General features: G+C 44.4%; 1 protein-coding gene across 2 annotated transcripts in view; it reads left to right on the plus strand.

The window, feature by feature from the left end:
- The first annotated feature begins 20,210 nt into the window (after positions 1 to 20,210).
- Positions 20,211 to 23,970, plus strand: part of Snx9 (sorting nexin 9) — an 82,965-nt gene continuing 79,205 nt past the window's right edge. For both annotated transcript variants that reach the window (XM_085687746.2, XM_085687747.2), the window contains exon 1: positions 20,211 to 20,374. In XM_085687746.2, the coding sequence (XP_085543872.1) occupies positions 20,363 to 20,374 (12 nt within the window). In that variant the 5' untranslated portion in view covers positions 20,211 to 20,362. The remainder of the gene's footprint in view (positions 20,375 to 23,970) is intronic.

The raw sequence follows: 23,970 nt of genomic DNA on the forward strand, positions 1-23,970 counted from the left end.
AGGACAGTCAGGGCTACACAGAGAGACCCACTCTCAGAACAAATAAACAAACAAAACCAGAGTGATGAGGGAATACTATTAAGTTTATTCCAAATGATTTGACAGCTTAGGTTTATTCCAATTGATTTGACAACTTAGATTAAATTATAAAGTTTTTAAAAATACACATACTGCCAAAACTAACTCAAAGAAAATATAAATAAGCCTATATTCACTAAAGAAATCATCATTTTAACTTAACATTCTTTCTCAAAGACGTCCCTGGCTTAGGTCCTTGACTTTATCGGGTATCTTTTACAGTATCTAAAACTGTTCAACAAAATTGTGCTTATAGATCAACAGAGGGATGGAACAAACTACAGACCAGAAACAGAACCCATAATTCTATGCTCAATTAATTTTCAAAAATGCTGTCCGTGTAGTTCACTGGGATGAGAGTCCTTTCAGTAAACAGTGTTCTCACAATTATCCATACAGCAAAAAGTTGAACCTCATCTTTCACCTCAAACCATATAAACGTTACTATCTCAGAATGAATTATACGCCTAAGCGTAAGATCTAAAGCCTTAAGATAAATGAGATCTTTGTAAAGTGTCTATGCACAGCTTCCGTATTAATCCTAAATAATAATAAAGTGGAAGGTGTAAGAGGAAATGTGATAAACTAGGCCGGAAATTAGAAGTTGTAGCTTTTGAGAAATATCATTAAAGATGAAAAGATATGCTAGGTATAGTGACACACACTTGTGGTTCCAGCACTCAGGGCCTGAAGCATAAGGGTTACAAGGCTGGGGAATAAGGGAAGGAAGGAAGAAAGGGAGGGAGGGAGGGAGGGAGGAAGGAAGGGAGGGAGGGAGGGAGGAAGGAAGGGAGGGAGGGAGGGAGGGAAGAAGGAAGGAAGGAAGGAGGAAGGAAAGAAGGGCAGAGGAGAGAAGGGGAGAGGAGATAGACAAAGGATCAGAAAGATACATCTTGGGAAAGAAATATCTTCATTAAGGCATCACGCTCTCCTCCAACCCCAGGAACTTTTAGGACCCTCTTTGACTCCCAGATACATGCAAATGAAAGAAATATACACGAAATATTTAGGGCTATGACTATGTAATATTTTTGAGACAGGTTCTCTCTGTGATGTAGCCAAGGCTGGCCTTGAACTCACAGAGATCAGCCTGCCTTTGTCTTCTGAGTGCTGGGATTAAAGGGGTGCTTCTGTACAGTCTGAATTTCGATTCTCTTGTGTTCTATAGGAGCCTGTGGAGTCACTGAGAGCCTGTGCCTGAGACAGCCTAATGACCATTGGTTTTGAGGCTATTTTAGAAGTTTCCTACCACAAAATCTACGGGACTCTAAAAAACACATTAAAATGAATGAAAGAGAAAATAGAGAAAGAGGTGTAAGATTGGGGGAAATTGTGTTCATTCTGACATCCTATTTAGGTCCTTTTGTGAGCTCAGGGCAGACTGTATTTACCAGGTCTGTCTCTTTTCCTCTGACCATCCAATAGGACTGCATTTCCTACCTCGCTTACAATCACGTGAGGCCAAATGCTTGGACACAACCAAAGTAAATATTTTCTTCCTGTATGTCACCAGATGCTGATGATCACGGAAGACCTTTACGGGAGGGGAAAGTCAGGATTCTGAATGAGTATATGAAGCAACGCCTTCTCCAAAGTTAAACAAAACAAACAAAAGAAAGATGCGTGTTAAACAGCTGAAATTTGGGGGTTACAGTAGATAAAAAGGAACTTGAAAAAGAGTAATTGCAGCAACAGGACAGTGACACAGATATGGAAAACACAGCAAGAGAACGGAGTGAGGAGGCCAGCCCCACACCCACACAGGAGGGCACTGCAGTCTGCGCTGCAGAGCCACCTACTCATTTAGTGACGGCTGACTAACCCTGTTTGAGAAACTGAAGATGAGTTCCTATCATCAAGCACAAAAACAACCACCGTGGGACTGAAATATCAACACAGCTGTTGTCAGCGACTGATAAGCTGACTGCGAGGGAATTAAACAATGAAGAAGGGCTGGAAGACCGTTGGCTAAATTCTGAGCGTTCAGATCCAAACCCCTCTGGTGATTGTCCTTCACTTGGAGTTTCTGTCTGACCCAGCCAGGCAGCTGAGGTTTCAGGTGTGAGCTGCAGCAATTGGAGCCATCTGCCCCCACTCTGCAAACTCTGAAAGGCCAAATCACCACACTAACCCGGGCTTCGAAAGCCAGAGAAAGATGGGGCTCAGTACAAAATCGACAGGGTTTGATGGGAGAAGGGCTCTACAAGAAAGACAGGGCACCTCAAAAGGGGACAAGAGAGCCTCTCCTGGGGGCCTCAGGAGGTCCCAAGAATCATCAGCCACATCTTTCAAGTCCCTTTTTGGTCACCAGATACTGCCAAAAGAGAAAATTAAACAAATTTACCCTAAACGTCTTCACTAGTATTTATTTGCAATCCCAGGACCAGGCGATATCTCATTTTAGAAATTAAAATGAGTGTTATGACAAGCTGACATGGGGGTGACTTCTAAGACAGAAAAGGGAAAATGGGCCAAGGAAAGGGAAACAGAAGAAATGACCAATTGGTCACTTTAAGGTCGCTTCCTTTGTCGGAGCGTCATTAGGTGGGTAGAAACTTCTCAGGCTGGCTGAACCTGTCCTGTTGGGTTTGATCTTTGCTTCTCTCTCTCTTTCTCTTCTTGAAAAGTTGGATAAAGCAATTCAGATTCAGTGGTGTGGGACTTCGGTATAAATTTTGATTTGACTCGTTGGGCCTAGTATAGCGGTTCAGGGCAAACCATTAGGCGTATATAGATTGTATTAGTGTTCCAAGTTTCTGGGAGGAACTGTTTCAGGATTGTGCTGTTGTAATCTTTATATGAACAAATGTCATCAAGTGCAAAAGAGCTTTTGTAGACCAGGCTGATCTCGAACTCACAGAGATCCACCAACTTCTGCCTCCCAAATGCTGGGATTAAGGCATGCACCACTGCTGCCCGGCTTACAAAGGAGCCTTTTAAAGGGTCTCTTTACCAGGGTGGGCAGCTGGCTCATTCTTGATACCTTTGTCAGCTTTGCCTCCCAAAGCACAGGCCCCGCCCTCTACCTCTCTTTCTAGCCTAACTCTTACACAGCAACTTCTGTCCTAGGAAGCCTGGTGTGTCTGACATCTGGAAATACAACCTAGTTGTTTGTTTCAAAGTTCAGTTTTGTCCAAACCATTCTTTCACCTTGAAAAAAAATAATAATAAAGTACCTCTCCCCTCACCAAGATCCAGCTTTAAATCTACCTACCCTTTCTTAACATACCCTGATAACATCAATCACAGGTGACAATATGTGCAGCCCTTGTGCAGTATGGGTCAAAGCTGACCCCACAGGCGTACGGCCTGTACCATTCACTGGGCAAGAGACTAGAGACTTGATTTAATGTGCTCACACTGCCATCTCGAAACCCCTGATATTTTTGAATAAGGACCTCCAATTTTCATTTTACTCTGGCCCTCAAGATTGTACCTGTGACCAACAGGAACAGAACTTGCATTCTCCCATTAGGTGCCTTGGGCTACACGCATGGGATCTTGAATGTCTGAGTCCCCAAGAAGCTAACTATGCTCCAAAGCATACACTTCCCCTTTAGGTCAGTCCACTTAATCTACTTAGATGGACCACACTGGGCTTATACAAGGGACCAATCAGGTCTTTTAGTTCCTAAAACAGTTTCGCTAAAACAAGATGCTGCTTGCGTTGGCCTTGGTGGTCAAAGTCTGAACTGGGCCTCAGGCTGCTGGTTAGCACAGGGGCAGCTGTACTGAAGTTTGAGGTGGGAACCGTGTGATTTGACTGATTCCCCCGGTTCTTCTGCATTTACAGTGTGTGTCATCTTTACTTTCAAACCACAGGTTCTCTGAAATGCAGGTGCTTTCCTTCTCCCCAGTGTTTCTCATCTCCATAGCAGGCCAGTTCTGCTTGTAGGAAGAACAGAGGCCATTGGTTAAGCAAGCCTGGAGAGACAGTCAGAGCTGTCTCCATGGTGTTGAGATGGGTGTCTTTTTGTCCTTCTTGTGGTTGAAGCACTAAGAACACACAAAATAATTACATTCTTGTAGATTTTGACCTATCTATCATAGGTCTTTGCAGAGTGAAGTCTCCCAAAAGCTGGCCTGTGCATAAGACGAGAAATAAAGAGCAGCTAACGGACCAGACTCCCCATCATCAAAGGTGGAGGCCAAGGCTCTTGTATGTATCTCACCCGTGAATGAACACTCAGTTATCAACGGAAAAACCACATCTTTACTTTCCAAGCGTTGGCCTGGGCAGATAGCAGGTAGGCAGTGACTATTTCTAAGAATCATGTTTCTGGAGTTATTAATACTTTTAAGACAAAGCTTAGAATTTCTGCAAAGTATAACATTAAGCTCACAGCTATTTGAAACTAATGTAAGGCTAGTATTGATTCAAGTTGTGAGTTTCTGTGTGTTTATTTGCTTAAAGGAGTTCTTTTAAAGTTTGATCTTTCCTTGCATCAGAAATTTTTTTGTTGTGAAGAAACATGAAAATTGGGGCCAGTGAGATGGTGCCGCAGGTCAAAGCACTGCTGCCAAGTCCAAAGACCCGAGTTGGGTCCCTGGACCTCCCCTGTGCTCTGGCTTCCACACTTGGGCCACAGTATATGCACACACAAATGTGCACATGGACATGAACAAAATAAATAAAAAGCCATAAAATTTGCTTTTAAAAAAGAACAGAACATCTGCTAAAGTATCTGGGGAAAAATCTAAGGAATTGGAGCAGAGGCAGGAGGCAGATTAGGCAAGGGCTGCATATGCCGCAGGACTGAGACAGAACACAGTTGAAGAAATGGAAGAATGACTGGAGTGGAGAGGAAAGAGATGCCAGACCTAGGTAGAGGCTGGCGTTGATCTTGAAAGCAAACTCAGGGGAGCATCACTAGGCTGTAGACTGGATGCTTGCCTTCCCTAAAAAGATTGGAGGAATGTCTGTCCCAACATGGTGATGTTTAGCGGTGGGTTCTCCTGTCCCGACATGGTGATGTTTAGCGGTGGGTTCTCTGTTGCCTAGATGCAGTTATTCATGAATCAGGTGGGTGTCCCTGAAGAAAGAGGCCTGAGAGGGAAACTACTCACTTCTGCTAGCTGATAACAGGTATGACGAGAGCCTAACTGTCTGTGAATTAGGAAGCAGGCGCTTGCTAGATACCAAACCTGCCAGAGCTTTGACTCTGGACTCCCCAGACTTTTGAACTATAAGAGATAAATGCATGGTATGCATAAGTCAGACAACCTAGAATATTCTGTCATAGCAGCCTGACCAGGCTATGGTGAAAATGGGTATGATGGATCAAGATTTTTTTTCCCCCATAGAATATCTTTTATTCCACTAATTTCTTAGGGCTCACATGTTTCCCCTAGTGATTTGAGTATAAATGGTTCAACATGAAGGGATTCAAGCTCATGTTGAAGCTCAAAGGTGAAAATGAGTTTCAAGCCGAAGACTGTTGAATGCAGGGCCTGGTCATCTGCTCCACGTTCAGCACTCAGCAGTGGGCAACAGTTCTGATTAAGGGTCTGAGGAGGAACTCAACTCCCAGGGACAGGGAGTGTAACTCACGCTGTAAGGCAGCTAAATCATGGCTGTAATGGCAAATGCTCTCCCATCAGTCTAGTGAGTGATGGCATTAACGTTGACCTTCCACAACCAAGAACAAGAGAGTAGGTGAGCCTTCAAGCTTTAAATGTGATTCTCTGTATCAGCAGTTCGTGCCGTGACACATAAATTGGCAAGATGTCCCAAATTATTCATTCCTTGTGCCCAGTCGCTGGACATAGATCTGAGGGTTCATTCTTGTCTATCCCCAATGATTCAATCAAAGTCATATCCTAGGACAGAGCTTCAGGATACAGCAGGAATCCTGTAGGCTGAGGACTCACTCGGGAGGCCAACCGTTGAGCCAGTCTTAGAATTGTTTCCCTCATCTCATAGATTAGCCTTCCAAACCCAACAAAGCATGTAGTACAGACCCAGGCATAAGTGGTGTCCGCCCCAGTTCTCACTGTGGGCCAGTTCTATGTCTGTAGTCTTCATTTCCCTCCAGCTGTTTCTCTGGTTCCTTCCAGGCCTGCTCAGTTCTCACCATCCTGTTCACGCTCCAGACACACTAGTCTATTACTGCTCATGATCCTGTGTTTCCCAGATAGCAGCCTGAGAAGGGCGGGAAGGAAAAGGGCAGAGAGATTCAAAGTGCAACAAAAGCAGAAAGCAGTCGGCTACTCAATCAAAAAGAGCCAAAAGCTGTCCCCGTTTCTCCTGTAGTCAGCTAGCCTGACACCCAGGGGAAACCGTATAGCAAGACAGACTCTCCCACTCACTTGTCCTTATAACAGTGTCTGCTTTCTTTTTCTCCAGTGGATGATGAAAGCACCAAGAACATTTGTAGTCTATTGTCCTCCCTTGCTCTGCATGCTGAAGTTCAAAGGGAACAGAGATTTCTTATCAACAGCGCCTGTAGCAGGTGTTACAGGCACCAAGTCAACATTTAATGAGGAGCACTCCCTGTTTATTCTCAGGGTCACCAAGTCTTAGTTACTGTTCAATCCTGTGATAAGACACTATGACCAAGGCAACTCTTAGGAGGATTTATTGGGTGTAGGGACCCAGAGGGTAAGGATTCATAGAGGTGGGAACAGTATGGTGGCAGGTGACAGACATGGCAGCTAGAGCTAGAAGCGGAGAGTTTGAGGGCTCACATCTTGACCTGCAAGCATGAAACAGAGCAAATAAAGAATGGCACAGAGCTCTGAGACCTCAGAAACCTTCCCCAGTGGGAGGACATACTTTCTCCAACATACCTACTAACCTACCCAAACAGCACAGTAGACTAAGGACCAAGTATTCAAATACAGAAAGGCTCTGGGGGACATCTCATTATAACTACCACACTGAGATTCACTTTAACCTAAGTAAACTCTTGGTACAAAGTAGGAGGAAGAACAGGATAGACAGCCCTTTCTCCATGGGCTGTCTCCCAGGGTCAGAGTATCCCTACCCTTCCGAGCCTCCAACATCATTAATCCTATTCCACAACAGCTCTCAGAGTGTCATAGTCCCCTGTTCCTGTCACTTTAGCTGATCTGCACTTAGCTGGGCTCTGAGCTGCTACATCATCAGCTTATACTTACCAGAGAAGGAAATGAGAATTACTGTAACCAATATTTACCTTTGCTTATGCAAACATGCCAACTCTTATGTGCATTACTGTCATAGTTACTTTTCTATTGCTTTGATAGACCCACGAACAAGGCAACTTGACAAAGAAAGCATTTAATTTGGGACTTATGGTTTCAGAACATTAGAGTCCATGATGGCAGAATAAAGGCATGGTGGCAGGAAGCCACTGATCTGCAGAGTGGAGGGGGAGAGAGAGAGAGAGAGAGAGAGAGAGAGAGAGAGAGAGAGAGAAAGAGAGAAAGAGAGAGAGAGAAAGAGAGAGAGATACTAGGAGGAATGGCATGAGTCTTGAAAACTTCAAAGTCCACCTCCCCAACAAGGTCATAACTCCTAATCCTTCTCAAACAGCTCCATCAACTGCATACCAAGTATGCAAACATAAGAGCCTATGGGATCCATTCTCATTCACCAAAATTACCTTTTGTAATCCATGTAACAACCCGAGGTAAGTACCATTTTTAATCTCATTTTACAGTCTAAAAAACTGAAGTGAATTGGGTGTCTTAGAAACACACAGGTCTCATTTAAGCACAGAATCCCATACAGCTAGTTGTCTAGGTTTCACACTCAAGAAACCAGGCTTGGTCCTCTCTGATACAATGCTCGAAGGCTAAGGCAAGTGTGGTTGAAGCCTTGATTAAAAGTGAGAGAATCTAGGTCACTTAATGTAAAAGCCTTGAGGAAGAAAGGAAGGCTAATGAGAGAAGAGCAATAGAACAGGAACTGACTTTCTGTTTTGTTGAATTGTCAACGCTGTACCAAAGAAAATGCAAGTTCTTAAAACTTTTCATTTCATTAGAGTTTGGAGCATGGTGTAGAAGGTCCTTCTGTATTTGTGTTGCTTTCATTGGTTGAATAAAGAAACTGCCTTGGCCTTTTGATAGGGAAGAGCTTAGGTAGGCGTGGAAAAGAGAACTGAATGCTGGGAGAAAGAAGGCAGACAGAGAGAGCCACCATGGAGTCCCAGATCAGACATGCTAAATCTTTCCTGGTAAGCCACGACCTCATGGTGAACATGGTGAACACAGATTAATAGAACTGGGTTAGATCAAGATGTGAGAGTTGGCCAAGAAGAGGCTAGATATAATGGGCCAGGCAGTAATTTAATTAATACAATTTCTGTGTGGTTATTTTGGGGGTTAAGCTAGTTGGGTGGCAGGACACAGCCTGCTCCTTCTACAACAGAAGCCAAAGAGTTTACAAGTGACAATAATAAAACCTTTTAATCTCTACAGTTAAAACAAAAATGTTAACCTTATGAGTATCTCACCTGATCACCCAGGACAAGGGTTGGTGGATAGCCTTTTCCTATTACCACCCGTGTCCCTAGCACAGGTATCCAGGGAGTCCTCTTTTCTCTCTCTCCTTCCATATGAGTCAAAGGGAATCAGGCAAACAAAGAGGCTCTGTGGCTTTCACTCAAGCTCTTCCTTTACAAAGTGTCATCCTGTAGTAAGCAAAGCATGCAACAAGTGCACCCCAAGGCTCCTCACTACCCTTCTGTGTCCCCACTGATGGGAGCAGGAACTCATGGTGCAGAGTAAATGTTTGGCTTTGACATGCCTGGCTCAGTGCTCAAGGTTCTGCAGTAGGCTCAGGGAAGAGCACTATCAAGGAGAACAAACACTCAAAAGAAGGCAGGAGGAAAGAGGTGCCAATGGGTAAAAAAGGGAAACCAGGAGACAAAGCCTTTGCTCATCTTACAATGAATACCACTCTTCCAACATGCTACCACGTGGTACCACGATGACAATGGACTAAAACTCTAAGAATGTGAACCTCCCCAATCAAATGTTTTTCCTTTATAAGAGTTACAGTGGTCATAGTGTCTTTTCACAGCAATGGAAACCCTAATAAAGACAGAAGTTGGTACCAGGAGGTGGGTATTGCTGTAGACATCACCATGTTTTTGTTTGGAGGAATTTGGACTTCGGTACTTTGATTATAAAAGCAGCGGAATGCTTTAAACACTGCTTGATGGGTCATACTAGTAGGAGCATGGAAGACAATGGCTCTAAGAGTGAGTTGAACTGTGAGGGTGGTGCTGACTCAAGATGTTTCAGAGGAGAAGAATTTCAGAATGTTGCCTAGAAATCTGAAGAATGTGGCTGTATTTTGTTCTTGTCTGAAGAGTCTGCCTGAGGTTAAAGTGAAGAGTTGGTTTTTGATTAATTCCCTTGGCAGAGGAAATCTCAAAAGAGCCTAGTATAGACTCTTTCGTGTGGTTATGAGTGTTAACTCTAACAAAGACATAATGAAAAGTAGCAGACTGAGCAAGGAAAAATACTTGAGGAGAAAAGGATAATCAAGAAATGCAATGGAGCTAAGTTCTGTGTTCAGGAGGTAAACAGATGAAGACATGGAATAAAGGGAATGGTGAACTCAGGACAAGATATTATCCAGCTAAATTTCCAACTTTAGAAAAGGAATTAAAGAAAGCTTAGAGCTGGGTGTGTGCTGTGGGACAATGGTCTTTTATCCTGTCACTTGTGTTATTTTTAATAAAACGCTGATTGGCCAGTAGCCAGGCAGGAAGTAGAGGCAGGGCAACAAGGACAGGAGAATTTTGGGAAGAAGAAAAAGGCCAGTCTACAGTCGTCACCCAGACACAGAGGAAGCAAGATGAGAATGCCTCACTGATAACAGGTATCAAGCCATGTGGCTAACACAGACAAGATTATGGACTAATATAAATTATAAGATTTAAGCCAGGCAGTGGTGGCACACACCTTTAATCTCAGCACTCAGGAGGCAGAGGCAGGTGGATCTTTGTGAGTTCAAGGCCAGCCTGGTCTACAAGAGCTAGTTCCAAGACAGGCTCAGAAGCTATAGAGAAACCCTGTCTTGACAGAAACAAAACAAAACAAACAAAAAAGATTTAATAAGAACCCTGAGCTACTAGGCCAACCAGTTTATAATTAATGTAGGCCTTTGTGTGTTTCTTTGGGACTGAACAACTGCAGAACCAGGCAGGACAGAAGCCTCTGTGAACAAGTGGCACCAACGTGGACAACTGCATCCACATAAAACCTGAGAGGGTTTGGGAAGTAATTCTAGACACAAAAAGAACAGAGTTAGGCACGGCTTCTGGGTAGCATTTTCTCAGATGGGCTCTGATTGTTAGAGGCAAGTGTGTCTCATTTAGGAGAGGCTTCCTGACTCAGCCTTAGCTGCAAAAACTTTGCAGCATTTTTAAGAGGTCCCACCACAAAATACTTAAATGGTGATAATGAATAGCTGACTGCATGCTTCTTGGTGGTGGCAGGGACCTTGAAACTCCATAGAGTTGTGGCAATAAACATGGTTCTAGCCGGTACCTCTGCATTGAGGCTAGAATCTCAGAAATCTAAAAAATGGGCTGATCCAGCCATCAAAGCCATGGATTTAATCCTAGGCATATTGCCTAGCAAATTAAAGACTCATATGATCAGAAAAAGAGAGATATACAGTAAAGATAAATTCAGATGGGGAAAAAACAAACCTGTAAATGTTTTACAGTGTGTTTAAAAACATATGTAAGCTTGGGAGAGAAAGAAAAGGGATAAAGTTCTTAAATAAAAAAGAAAGAGAGTAGTTGGGTGTGGTGGCAGACACCTTTAATCCCAATACTTGAGAGGCAGAGTCAGGTGGATCTCTGTGAGTTCATGGACAACCTGGTCTACAGTGTGAGTGCCAGGACAGCCAAAGATACAGAGAGAAACCTAGTCTCAAAAAAACCAAAAATTAAAATAAAAGAAATAGAGTTTAAAATAAAGTCACATATGGCATAAGAACAGACAGGAGGACCAATGGAACCAAATAGAAGACCCGGATATCAATCCACACATCTTCGAACACCTGATCTTTGATAAAGAAGCAAAAAATATCAACTGGAAAAAAGAAAGCATATTTAACAAGTGGTGCTGGCATAACTGGATATCAACATGTAGAAGAATGAAAATAGACCCATATCTATCACCATGACAAAACTCAAATCCAAATGGATCAAAGACCTCAACATAAAGCCAGCCACACTGAACCTTATAGAAGAGAAAGTGGGAAGTACACTTGAATGCATTGGCACAGAGAACCACTTCCTAAATAGAGCCCCAGCAGCACAGACACTGAGAGAAACAATTAATAAATGGGACCTCTTGAAACTGAAAACTCTGTAAAGCAAAGGATATAGTCAACAAGACAAAATGACAGCCTACAGAATGGGAAAAGATCTTCACTAACCTACATCAGACAGAGGTCTGAATTCCAAAATATACAAAGAACTCAAGAAATTGGACACCAAAAGATCACATAATCCATTAAAAAATAAATGGAGTACAGACCTAAACAGAGAACTCTCAACAGAGGAATCTAAAATGGCTGAAAGACACTTAAGGGAATGTTCAACATCCTTAGTTATCAGAGAAATACAAATCAAAACAACTCTGAGATTCCATCTTACACCGGTAAGAATGGCCAAGATCAAAAACACTGATGACAACTTATGCTGGAGAGGTTGTGGGGGAAAGGGAACACTTCTGCATTGCTGGTGGGAATGCAAGCTGGTACAACCCCTTTGGATGTCAGTGTGGTGATTTCTCAGAAAATTAGGAAATAACCTTCCTCAAGACCCAATATTGCCACTTTTGGGTATATATCCAAGGGATGCTCAATGGTGCCACAGGGACATGAGCTCAACTATGTTCATAGCAACTGTGTTTGTCATAGCCAGAACTGGAAACAACCTAAATGCCCCTTGACCAAAGAATGGATAAGGAAAATGTGGTACATTTACACAATGGAGTACTACATAGCAGAAAAAATTAACAACAGCTTGAATTTTGCAGGAAAATGGATGGAGCTAGAAAACATTATTTTGAGTGAGGTAACCCAGACACAGAAAGACAATTATCACATGTACTCACTCATAGGTGGTTTTTAAACATAAAGCAAAGAAAACCAGTCTACAAACCACAATCCCAGAGAACCTAGACAACAATGAGGACACTAAGAGAGACATACATAGATTTCATTTACATGGGAAGTAGAAAGTAGAAAAAGACAAGATCTCCTGAGTAAATTGGGAGCATGGGGACCTTGGGGAAGGGTTGAAGTAGGGGGGAGAGATGCAGGGAGGGGAGCAGAGAAAAATGTAGAGCTCTATAAATATCAATAAAAAATATAAAAAAAGCCACATAAAGATGGAAAATACACAGAGAGTCTAGATACTGTATGATATTGTGTTGTCTTTGAATTTTTTGAATACTGAGGAAGGAACAACAGCTGCTCAAAGACATTTGATTATAAATGCTGCTGGATTAATCCAACATATGTATTTTGGAAATGTCTAGACTTCAAAATTTAAGTCAAAAGGTATGTTACTTTGGAGAAGAGGTTTTGCTTTTGTTTCCACAAGAAATGAGAGGCTGTGGATTCATTCTGGGCTAAGAAAAATCAGGTTTTATCAAGGAAGACCCCCTGAAGAATCTCCAATAGGAGCAGATGGTCCAGATGATCCAACATTTCAGAGGACCTCTGTAGGAGTTTCCTCTGAGTGCTGCATCCAGAACAGTTTTAAGACTACTGGCTGAGATGATCAAGCATCACAGAACATTGCATTCAGGACTTAACCATAATTCAAAATTTTGTTTAGGTCCCCATAAGATTATCAGCATGCCAAATCAGCAGGAAGTAGCCTGGAAAACTATGTCCACATTCCCCCAAAATTGATTATGGATATTTTTCTTTGTTTAGAATGTTGATTACAAGTTGTTATGGATAATGGTCAGAAGAAAAGCTAAACAAAAGATATTAGATTCAGAGTTCGTGTTTTAAAAACAGGGAGGGTGTGCTGTGAGACAATGGTCTTCTATTCTCTCACTTGTATTATTTTTAATAAAATTCTGATTTGCCAGTAGCCAGACGGGAAGTATAGATGGGGAAACTAGAATAGGAGAATTCTGGAAAGAGAAAAGGCCAGTCTGCAGTCGTCACCCAGACGCAGAGGAAGCAAGATGAGAATGCCGCTGATAACAGATACCAAGCCACGTGGCTAACACAGACAAGAACTATGGGCTAATATGTGTTATAAGAGTTAATAAGAAGCCTGAGCTACTAGGCCAACCAGTTTATAATTAATGTAGGCCTCTGTGTATTGGGACTGAAAGGCTGTAGAACCAGGCGGGACGGAAACCTCTGTCAACAGGTGTGGTGGTTCACAACATTAATCCTAGTACTCAGAAGGCAGAGGCTGACAGAGCTCTGAATTCGAGGCCAGCCTGATTTACACAGCAAATTCAAGGACAGTCAAGCTTAGGCAGTGAAGGACAGCAAGAAGCTGATGAAGATGTAGTTAAACCAGGGGGCCATTTTCTAGCCCTAGCAAGCAGCAGAACTTGGCATATTCATTCAGGTGATTCTGGCTTTAGAGTTAAGAATAGAAGAAATGGGTTATAGGATTTGCCTCTGCACTTAAAGAAAGCTGCTGAAGCCAGGCACGTTTCAGGGGTGTCCCTGAATGGAGGCCTGGTACAGAGGTCATTGCATGAGGCTGTACAATGGTTGCCTGAATTGCCTTGGAGACCCAAAGAGGTTGGAGATGTCAGAGCCGTGGGTTACTTGCTGAGGAGAACGCTAACAGGGAGTGGGACCAGCCCAAGAGAAAGAAGTGTGTCACAGTCAGCAAAGCTGAAAGGAGTTGGAGATCTGAAGAGCACTTTGACATCAGACAGGGAGATGCAGAATTTGGAGTTTGCCCAGCCGGCTTTCAATCTTGCTTTGGTCTGGTATTTCCTCACTACGTTTCCTTCCCTATGTTTTGGAATGGTAATGTGTATCCTGTGCCATTTTTCATTGGGAGTATGTGATCTGTTTTTTATTTTTATTTTATGTTGGAAGGCCTCGCTGGTCAGAGGTTACAGTCTCTCATGGCCTGGCAACTTTTTCCCAAGTTTGATGACATGGGGACCCTGTCCCCTGCAGTGAGACTTCCTGCTCTCTACCTGCCCTTATCTGGAGAATGTCCCTGGGCCCAGAGAATTGACCTTATCTGGTCTTGAAGCCTGGATGCCTGATTTATCTTTAGCCTGACCCTTGGCACAGTTCCCTGCTAGAAGGTTCTCCTGCAGGACTTATGGTAGCTAAGACTTGTGCTAGGAGCTTTGCTATAGGACCCAGCTGCCACATATGAAGCCTTCTGATAGGAGTGTGCCACTTATTGGAAGTTAGGGTTTTGTCCCCAGGCTTCCCGATCCTATTTATTTTTATACTCTGGAATAAGGTTGAGCACATTCAGTGAAATCACGTCTCAGAGGGCTATCTCTATCGTACCCACAGCTGTCTGAACCCTGTTCTCTGCTTCTGCTCCCTCCTCCCTCATGGACCAATGCACCAACAATCCTGAGGAAGAAGAAGAGCCACAGTTTTGCAAGGGATTGAAGTTAAGATATTGCATGCATCTCAGAGACATTGAACTTTAGACTTTTAAATAAGTTTGAAACTGTTATAGGCTATGGGGACTTTTGAAGTTGGACTAAATGCAGCTTTACATTATAATATGGTTACAAGACTTAGGGGGCCAGAGAGCAGGATATGATTTTGAAAGAAAATGGCCCCCAAAGAGAGTGACACTATTTTGAGGTGCAGCCTTGTTGGAGTAGGTGTAGTCTTGTTGGAGGAAGTGTGTCACTGTGGAGGTGGACTTTGAGGTCTCATATGCTCAAGACACACCCAGTGAGACAGACCACTTCCTTTTGCCTGAAAGTCAAGATGTAAGATACTGGACTTCTCCAGCACCATGTCTGCCTGCATGCCACCACGTCACACCCTGATGATAATGACTATACCTCTAAAAATGTAAGCCAACCCCAATTAAATGCATTGTAAGAGTTGCTGTGGTCATAGTATTTCTTCACAGCAAAAGAAACCATAACAAAGACACCCAGTGACACACCTCCTTCAACAATGCCACACCTCCTAATCCTTCCTGAACGGTGCACCCACCAAACATTCAAACATGTGAGCCTATGGGGGCTATTCTCTTTCAAACCACCACGACTGAGTATTACATCTCCAGAATTTATTTATTCTGCAGATCTGACACCTATACCCTTTGACCACTGTTCCCCACCTTCTCCACTCCAGGCCCCTGGTGATCTCCATAAGAGTTTCTATAGCTTATTTGTTCCTAAGGGTTCAACTTTTTCGGATTCTAAAAAAAAAAAAGTGAGATTATACAGTATTTGTTCTGGCTTAATTCAGTTAGCATAATGTTCTCTAGGTTTATCCATATTGTCACAGATGACAAAACTTCTTTTTTTTATTTTTAAAGAATCATCTGCTGGCGGACATTTGGATGGCTCCATGTCTTACAAATATATGAATTGCTATGAACATAGGAGCAGACATTTCTCTTTGAGACATGAATGTAATTTCCTTTGGCTGTGTGCACAGAAGTGAGACTACTGGACCATGTAGCAGTTCTAGTTTCATTTTATTTTATTTTTCTGAGGAATCCCCATACTGTTGATCAATTCTCCAAGGTTAAATCTAAAAGGTGAAATCTGGGATACAGAAATCACTCCCATGGTACGTTAGGGCCTTGTCACACTTACCAATACCAGAGGTAATTTAAAGGGGGAACGACTTTGAATCACGGTTTCAGCCTGAGGTCAGTTGGCTCCATCACTGTCGACCCTAAAATATGGTATGACATCATTGTCATATGTGCCCAATGACTCACAACTGTTTGCCTATGGTGGCCAGGAAGCAGATACGATACAACCTTGCTTTTTTCTTTCTTTCCTTCCTCCCTCCCTCCCTCCCTCCCTTTCTCCCTTCTCCCTTCCTCCCTTTCTTCCTTCCTTTTTTTTTTTTTTTTTTTTTAGTTTTTTGAGACAAGGTTTCTCTGTGGATCCATGATTGTCCTGGAATTTACTCTGTAGATCAGGCTGGCCTCATACTCACAGAGATCTGCCTGCCTCTGCCTCCCAAGTGCTGGGATTAAAGGCATGTGCCACCACCGACTGGCTACAACCTTGCTTTCTTAATTCCCCTTGAGTTGGTGTCACGCCCACAAACAAACTGCACACTCCTAAGACCCACCTGCCACCTGACTTCATACAAGATGTGTGACAAGTACCAGCCCCACAAAGGACCAACAGTACAAGGAAGGCAAGCATGCCTTGTGTGCCTAGGGAAAGCAGTGTCATGACAGGAGACAGTAGTCACGGTGGGTCGACTAAGCCCATTTCTACAAAGGACTAAGACTGCAGGCAGTGCTGAGACCTGAGTGTAAGCCCATCTGCAGGTCTGAGAGAGCGCTGCCTCTTCTGAGATGTGAGTCTTGTGAACTGGGAGGCAGAGAGAAGAGTAAGGGACAGGAGGTCCCGCTCTAAGCTGATTCTGTTATGAAAACAAAATAAATACAAAATTGTGAGTTTTTATTCAAAAAACAAAAACAAAGAAACAAGCATGAATTCCCAAAACATGCTTCACTGATGTACTTCTTTCAACTAGGCCCCACTTCTAGGAATTTCTACTTCATATTAATGTCATTAAATTATGGAGCCACCAATCCATTAATCGTTTAGCTCAGCATTCTCACAATCCAATCACCGCTCCTACAAAGGAAATCAAGCCTTTGACACATGAGCCCTGGGGAGACACTTCCTATTCACAACAGGTAGGAGAAGCTGAAACTTGTGCCCCATGCCCAGTTTGAACTTACACGCAGGTTTGTAGAGAGCCTGCCTTCCCAGCTGTGACCCTCAGCCTTGGCGACGTCCCAACAAAACATGCATGGGAACTGCTGCAAAGAGGTATAGCTTCAAACTCTAAACACCAAAGAGTACGGGAAATCCCTCGTGTGGCTGGCTACTGTGCCTTGAGTCCAAATATTGGCATCTTACACAGAAGTGGGTTTTTTTTTTTACTTACTACGTAAACATCTTAAATACACTTTTTTTTTTACTTGTATATCGAGTTAAAAAAGTGAGTAAAGTTACTTACACCGGGTGGTGGTGGTACACACCTTTAATCCCAGCACTCAGAAGGCAGAGGCAGGCAGATCGCTATGAGTTTGAGGCCAGCCTGGTCTAGAGTAAGTTTCAGGACAGGCTCCAAAGCTACACAGAAAAACCCTGTCTCAAAAAACAAAACAAAACAAGTTATTTATTTGTTTATTAAAAGAATATAAACTTAAGCCAGGCAGGGGTTGGTACATGCCTTTAATCCCAGCACCCTGGAGGCAGAAGCAAGCCAACCTCTGTGAGTTCAAGGCCAGTCTGGGCTACAGCGTGAGTTCCAAGACGGCAAGAGCTATCTTGACAAAAACAGGTAAGCAAGCAAACAAACATAAAATATGAACTTAAAATGGGGCTGGAGAGATGTAGGTGGTTAGGAATGCCAGCTGCTCTTCCAGAGGACCCAGGTTCGAGTCACACAGATGATGGCTTACAACCATCTATAGCACCGGTCCCGGCACTCATAAAATTAAACCTTTTAATATATAAACTTAAGCTTATAAAGCATGAAAAATAATTTTTTCATTGCTCATAGGATCTGGCTAAACTTTCTAGAATTTTCTGGACTTATACAACTTATTTCTATGGTCTTCACACAAGCGGATAGTACTATACACAGTGTTTTCATCTTTGGCAATACTCTTAAAATACTGTTTTGCCCTTGGTCTCCAGGAGTGATGGATCGATACCAATTCCCTATGAGTATAAACTCTGAAAATGTTCAAACTCCTCCACAAGACAGCACAACGTCCCCATAGAACCTTTATGTAGCCTCCCATATATTTTGAACCATTAGTAGTGCAAATAGTAGGTAAATAGCTTTTTTTATGATTTAGAAAATAATGGCAAGAAAAGGAAGTCTGGACATGATCAGTGCAGATGCAGTCTTTCTTTTCATATGTTTCCAATCTGAGACAGGCTGAATCCAGGGATGGGGGAATGTGCAAAGATAAAGGATTGAGTGTATTATTTTATGAACCTCCTAGAACTTAATTTGTTTACATGTACCTTATTTATTGGGACAGTCCTATTAACAACTATATAGGTGTTTTCTATTTGGTCTTAAAATGCTTTGATACAGATCATTGCTGTCTTGCCCAAGTCTTACAGGAGGGTACATTCCTAGAAGCTGCAGGTGCCAAGACTATGGTTCCTTTCAATTTTGTATTATCAAATCAGGCAAGTGATATGAGGCATCATTTGTTTATCATTCTAAATAATTAGATAACTTTGTTAAAGGGTGCAGTGAGACGGAGGCTTCAAGTCTAGAATGCAGACAGAAGGATCTCAATGGCTTTTTTTTCCCTGTACTTAGACAACAGTTGAGACTGCCCAGATGGCTCCGCTGATAAGCACCGGCTGCCAAATGTGATCTCCAGGATCCACGCGGTGGAAGAGAATGGACTCCTACAAGTTGTCCTCTGAGCTACACACGTGTTATAAGCATGTACCCACTCATGCCCAACGTGCGTGTGAGTTAGGATTTTTTTTCTGTGATAAAACATTATGAAAAGCAACTTGATGAGGAATGGGTTTATTTTGCTTACACTTCCCTATCATAGTTTGTATAATGGAAGGAAATCAGGGCAGTAACTCAAGGCAGGAACCTGGAGGCAGGAACTGATGCAGAGGCCATGGAGAAGGGCTGCTCACTGGTTTTCTCCTCATAGTTTGTTCAGCCTGCTTTCTTACAGCGACCAGGACCACCCGCCCAGATGTGGCAACAACCACCACAAACGAACCACAGGCTTGCCTGAAGGCCGAACTGGTGGGGGGGATGTTTTCTTCAAATGAGGTTCCCCCTTCCAAAATGACCCTAGCCTTTGCCAAGTTAATATAACTAGCCAGCACTACACATACACACGACACACACATTCTACTTAAGAATATTACAATGGCTGACCATAACATTGACCATGAGCTCAACACACACATTCACAGAAAACCCTACAGTACCACTTAAACATAATTATTGGATGTAACTGGCAAAATCTCTGGGGAGTCAAAAAATTTTTTTTCCAGTGCTGGGGAGCAAACACAAGGACTCATATGTCATTCATTCTACACCCCCACCCCCAAGAAAGCTACAAATTTGAAAACCAACTTCCTGAGGTAACAGAGTCTATTTTATGTCTAGAAGATATATCCTAAATAAAAATATAATGTACCAAACAATCGCAGCAACTAAGGCAAATCTTCCAGTGGCACTTTTTGTGAAAAATCTCATTGCTCGATTTAAGTTATCGTTTACTAATAAAACTCACATTGATTCCACAGTGGACAAACTACTCTGAATTAAAGATGTTATAATTTGGACTTCTCTTTCAACTTAAGGAAACCTGTTGTACTCTCAAAGCTCTGAGGCTTTTTTTTTTTTTTTTTTTTTTTTTAATGTTCCAAAAGACTGAAGTGGGTCATCTCAGAATACAAGCGTCCAGGCCCGGACAGACGCGCAGGCCATATCACAGCCTTGAGGAAACTCCATGGAGGAGGCAGGATCTCCCTGGCCGGGAGCAGGAAGCCATTGCTCCGCCAGGGCTGGCTGTCTATGTGGCACCCGCGGTAGTCAACCCCCAAGCACCCCGACCCCTCCGCAGCCCCGCCGTGTCCCGGGGATCCCAGACGGGTAGCCAGAGTCATCGTCGTCCTCCACCCTCACGCAGCGACCCGGGGAACGGCTCGGCGCGGACCAGGCCGCGACCCCGGCGCTCGCCTGCCCCCGCGCTCGCCGCTCCGGCCGTGGCCCACGCACACAGGGGCCCGCGGGCGGCGGGGTCGGGGCGGAGGCCGGGGCGGGCGAGGAGGCCGGACTGCGACCGAGGCCCCAGGCGCGCTTCCGCCGGCCGCGCCGCGCACGCCGCGGTCCATGGGAGGCTTGGCCGGCGGGGGCGGGGGCCGCGCAGCCGGGGACTTTCAGGAACTGCAGGCGCGGGCGGCGGCGGGAGGCGCCCAGCCTTGGGGGCCCGAGCGCCGAGAGCAAGGCTGAAACGGAGCCGCCGCGCCGCCGCGCCGGGCCGCAGCTGCCATCCGCAGCCGTCCTCGCCACCCGCCTAGGACCGAAGCTCGCTCCGCGGCGCGGGAGACCAGCCGGCCCAGCGGGGCCCGGGAACCGCCCGCCATGGCCACCAAGGTGAGGGGCGCGCGGCGCAGGCCGGGCTGGCCGTTCGGCTCCGCGGCGGCGGCGGGAGGGAGGCCGAAGAGCCCCGGCGGGGTCGCTCGCGAGTCCCCGCGGCCCGGGCCGCCGCCTTGGGCACCGGAGCGGAGGAGCGTTGGGGTCGGCTTCCCGGGAGGCGACTTTGCAAAGTTTGCACCTGAGCCGAGGCGAGCGCCCCGGGACGGAAAGTTTCCGCAGCCCTGGAGTCCCGGACTCCCGGAGGCTGCCGCCCGTCGCCTGCCTCCCTCCCCGGGTCCGCGACCCCGCGCACCAGGGGGCCGAGCCGGGCTGGGAGGACGCTGCTGCCTCTCGGAGCCGCGCTCCGCGCCCATTGCCTTCAAGTCTCTCATTTTTTCCTTTTGGTTTGCTGTCTTTTCGGTTTGAATGGGACGTTTTCGGAGTGAATAAATTATCAAGAGGGAAATGACTGTGCTTTTAGGTTACGTGTTTGCTGGCAGAAGAGAAACAACAACAAGAAATAAAGGGCCAAGGCCCGAATTGCTTAGTGGAACTTTGGTTCCTGCTTGGTGAATGGCCAGGAGTTTTGGTTTGCTTATTTTATGCTGCTGTTTGTGAAATTAGCAGTCCGTTTTTGCTATCTGAGTCTGCAAAAATTCGTCTCTCCGGTTCCCTTTTCTTGTGCGGTTTCAGTAGTTACTTGGGGATGAAATAGCTCTCGGGAAAAGCCTGAACCTTGGAAATGAGGACCTGGGGTCAGAGGAAGTACCTTAGGTGAACCCCTGATGGATCTGTGATGTGATGTGTGGGGAGTAGATTAATTTGTCCGTGGAGTTTTGATTATGTCAAACATCAGCATGTCTTCCCATAATTATTTTTGAATTATCTAAGCTGCTTCTGGGTTGAAAAAAAAGTTTGTTTTTTATTTTCGGGTGGGAGTTTATGGAAGGATAATTTTTTAAAAATGTGAAGGAGTTTGAGAGATGAGAAGTGCCTGATATCGCTTGGTCAGTTGAAGTTGGGACCCAGATACATTCCATGTTCCGGCTCTGTAGGTGGAGTGTTTATACAGAAATGAGGCTTCCCCAGGGAACTTGCTTGTTAGTCTGTCTGGGCTGTGTTGTTGCTTGGTTTTATCAGATATGAACCAACTGCCCACCTCTTGAACATCCTGATTTTGTGACCACCTTGTTGGCAATAAAACCCAATTCAAGCAAAAGATTTCTAAGAAAATTTGATTTTGAGGTTTGTTGCCAAACATTTCAGAAATTGCGAGTCCAAGTACATAGTTATTTTGCAGCCGTGACAGTGGTTTGTGACATGAACCCTGGTCAGTTTGTAATACTTTTGACCGCTCTGAGGCGCGCATGCCTGTTTTCGCTTGGCAGCAAATGCACATGTCTGTGCTTAATGAAACGTTTGTTTCCCGGTGAAGCTTGAACTTTAACGTTCCTAGTGGAAAAAGCAAGGTGGTCCTTGTTCTGAAGTTGAGTTGCCTGTGACCTCACTGAACACAAGTCTCTTTCTTAGTCCTTAGCCGTGTAAGCATTTCCTCCCTTGTTATCTGCTTCTCTGAAGGCAAATTCCAGCTCTCCTGGCCCTTGGTGCCCTTCCCCACTTTGTAATCACAGTTCCTGGTGGCGGCGTCCCCACGTGGACTGGGTGACAGACCATTGCTGTCTGAAGAAAGGGGCTGGCTGGGAAGCACTCATAAGAAGGGAAGCCTTCTGCAGTTTTCTAGCTTCTCTGTTCCCAGATGCTTCTTGTGACAAACCAGAGTCTTTATGTTTCAGTTGTTCCCGGAGAGACAAGCCGTTGTTGTTTGTCCAGCCCCTTCCCTTTCCTACTGCTGATCAGTTTGGTTTTTCTCCTTCCTCCCTTCACTCCTGTAGGTGTTAGATGACTTAGTAAGGAATGATGCTGGACTATGAATAACGTTTTAAGCTCAAGCGATACTCAAGCTTTGACTGTAAGAGCTGAGTGTTGGAAAATAAATGCTTCATGTGGACGTTTAAGGTATTGCTGGGATTGCCGTGCGATTTACTGGAGGGTGGTATTTTCTTCAGACACTGTTTTCCTCTTCGTTGTTCTTAATATATTTTCTTGAATATACTCTGAAGTCCCATGTTTTTTTAAAAATTATTTTTTGTGTATGAGTGTTTTGTCCACACAGACATCTGTGTACCACATGCCTTCCTGGTGCCCACAGAGGTTAGAAGAGACCACTGGATCCCCTGGAAGTGGAGTTAACTGAGAGTTGTAAGCTCCCATGTAGGTTCTGGGAGCCGAATCCTGTTCCTCTGGAAGAGGAGCCAGTGCTTTTAACCACTGGACCGTCTCTCTAATCATCCTGAATCTTGTTACTTTACTTGTTACTTGTTACTTTACCAAGAGTTCTTGGTAAAGTCATAATAGAAAAAAAAAAAAGAACTTTAATTGGGCAGTTCCTCTGCTAAAGACAGAAAATCAGTAACTGAACATTTTAAAGGGACCGTCCGGGTTTGTCTCTCATCTCTCCTCAGTCGAATGCGGGACTGCGCTTGAGTCCACTGCTTGGTCTCATTTAACAAACACAGTGAGGGACAGGCGGTAGGAGTGTTTCTGTCTTGACCTCCACTAGATGTCTCCTGAGATTATGCTCTGACATAATCCTGCAGTGAATTTGAGTAAACATGAGTTCATTCCAAAGATCAAGTCTTGAGAACTTTTTGTCTATGTCAAAATGAACACAATTAATGGCAGTCGGCCTATAGCCACGTGATTAACTGTAAGTTCCATACTGGAGTTAGGCTTTGCTGGTTGATTTGGATCCTGTTGTGCTTACACGGTTACTTTATAGGAATAATAAAATTCTGGAATGCCTGATGCCTTGCCTTCCAAGTTCACTTTCTAGATCTGGCACCTGACATCCATCTATGTTATGCAGCTTTTGGTTGAATTAAATGAGTGTGGAATCTTAGCGATCTGGTTAGGAGTCGAGGCTCCTCACTAGACTGCATCCATGGGACAGTTAGAAAGCAACCTTGTAGTCTCTTCCAAGCCAAAGCCTCCTTATTTGATTAAAGAAATCCTACCAGAAGAGTCTTAAGAATTAAAGCCGAGTGGCTGAGATTGACTGATTGGTGATGTGAACATGGATGGGGACCTGGGTTCTAGAATCCAAGTTAAAAAAAAAAAAAGCCCAAACTAGTGCATCTGTAGTTAAAGCACTGGGAAGGCCTCCCTGGTCAGCCAGCCTGTCAGAGTCAGCAAGAGACAGTCTCAAAATAAGATGGAGAACAAGAAAGGCCACCTGTGTGACCTCTGACCTTCTGGCCTCCACACACATTTGGACACATACACAAATGCGTGCATATGTACACACACAAGACTTTTTAAAATAGTGTTTTTGGGGAGAATTTTGTTCTGATTTTGACATGGCCCTCACTGGCCTGCAACTTGCTCTGTAGACCAAGTTTAACTCCCAGCAGTTGCAGGCCTCCGTGTCCAGGTGCTGGGACGGCAGGCCTGTGCCGCCATACCTAGCTGTATAGTTATAACACAGGAGACCTGGAGGTGCTTCCTGGGCACTTCGCACAACAGTATTTTATGTCTTACCTGTCTGTATGTGTAGT

The sequence above is a fragment of the Myodes glareolus genome, chromosome 1 (assembly GCF_982192425.1).
Source record: "Myodes glareolus chromosome 1, mMyoGla1.1, whole genome shotgun sequence".
NCBI lineage: Eukaryota > Metazoa > Chordata > Mammalia > Rodentia > Cricetidae > Myodes > Myodes glareolus.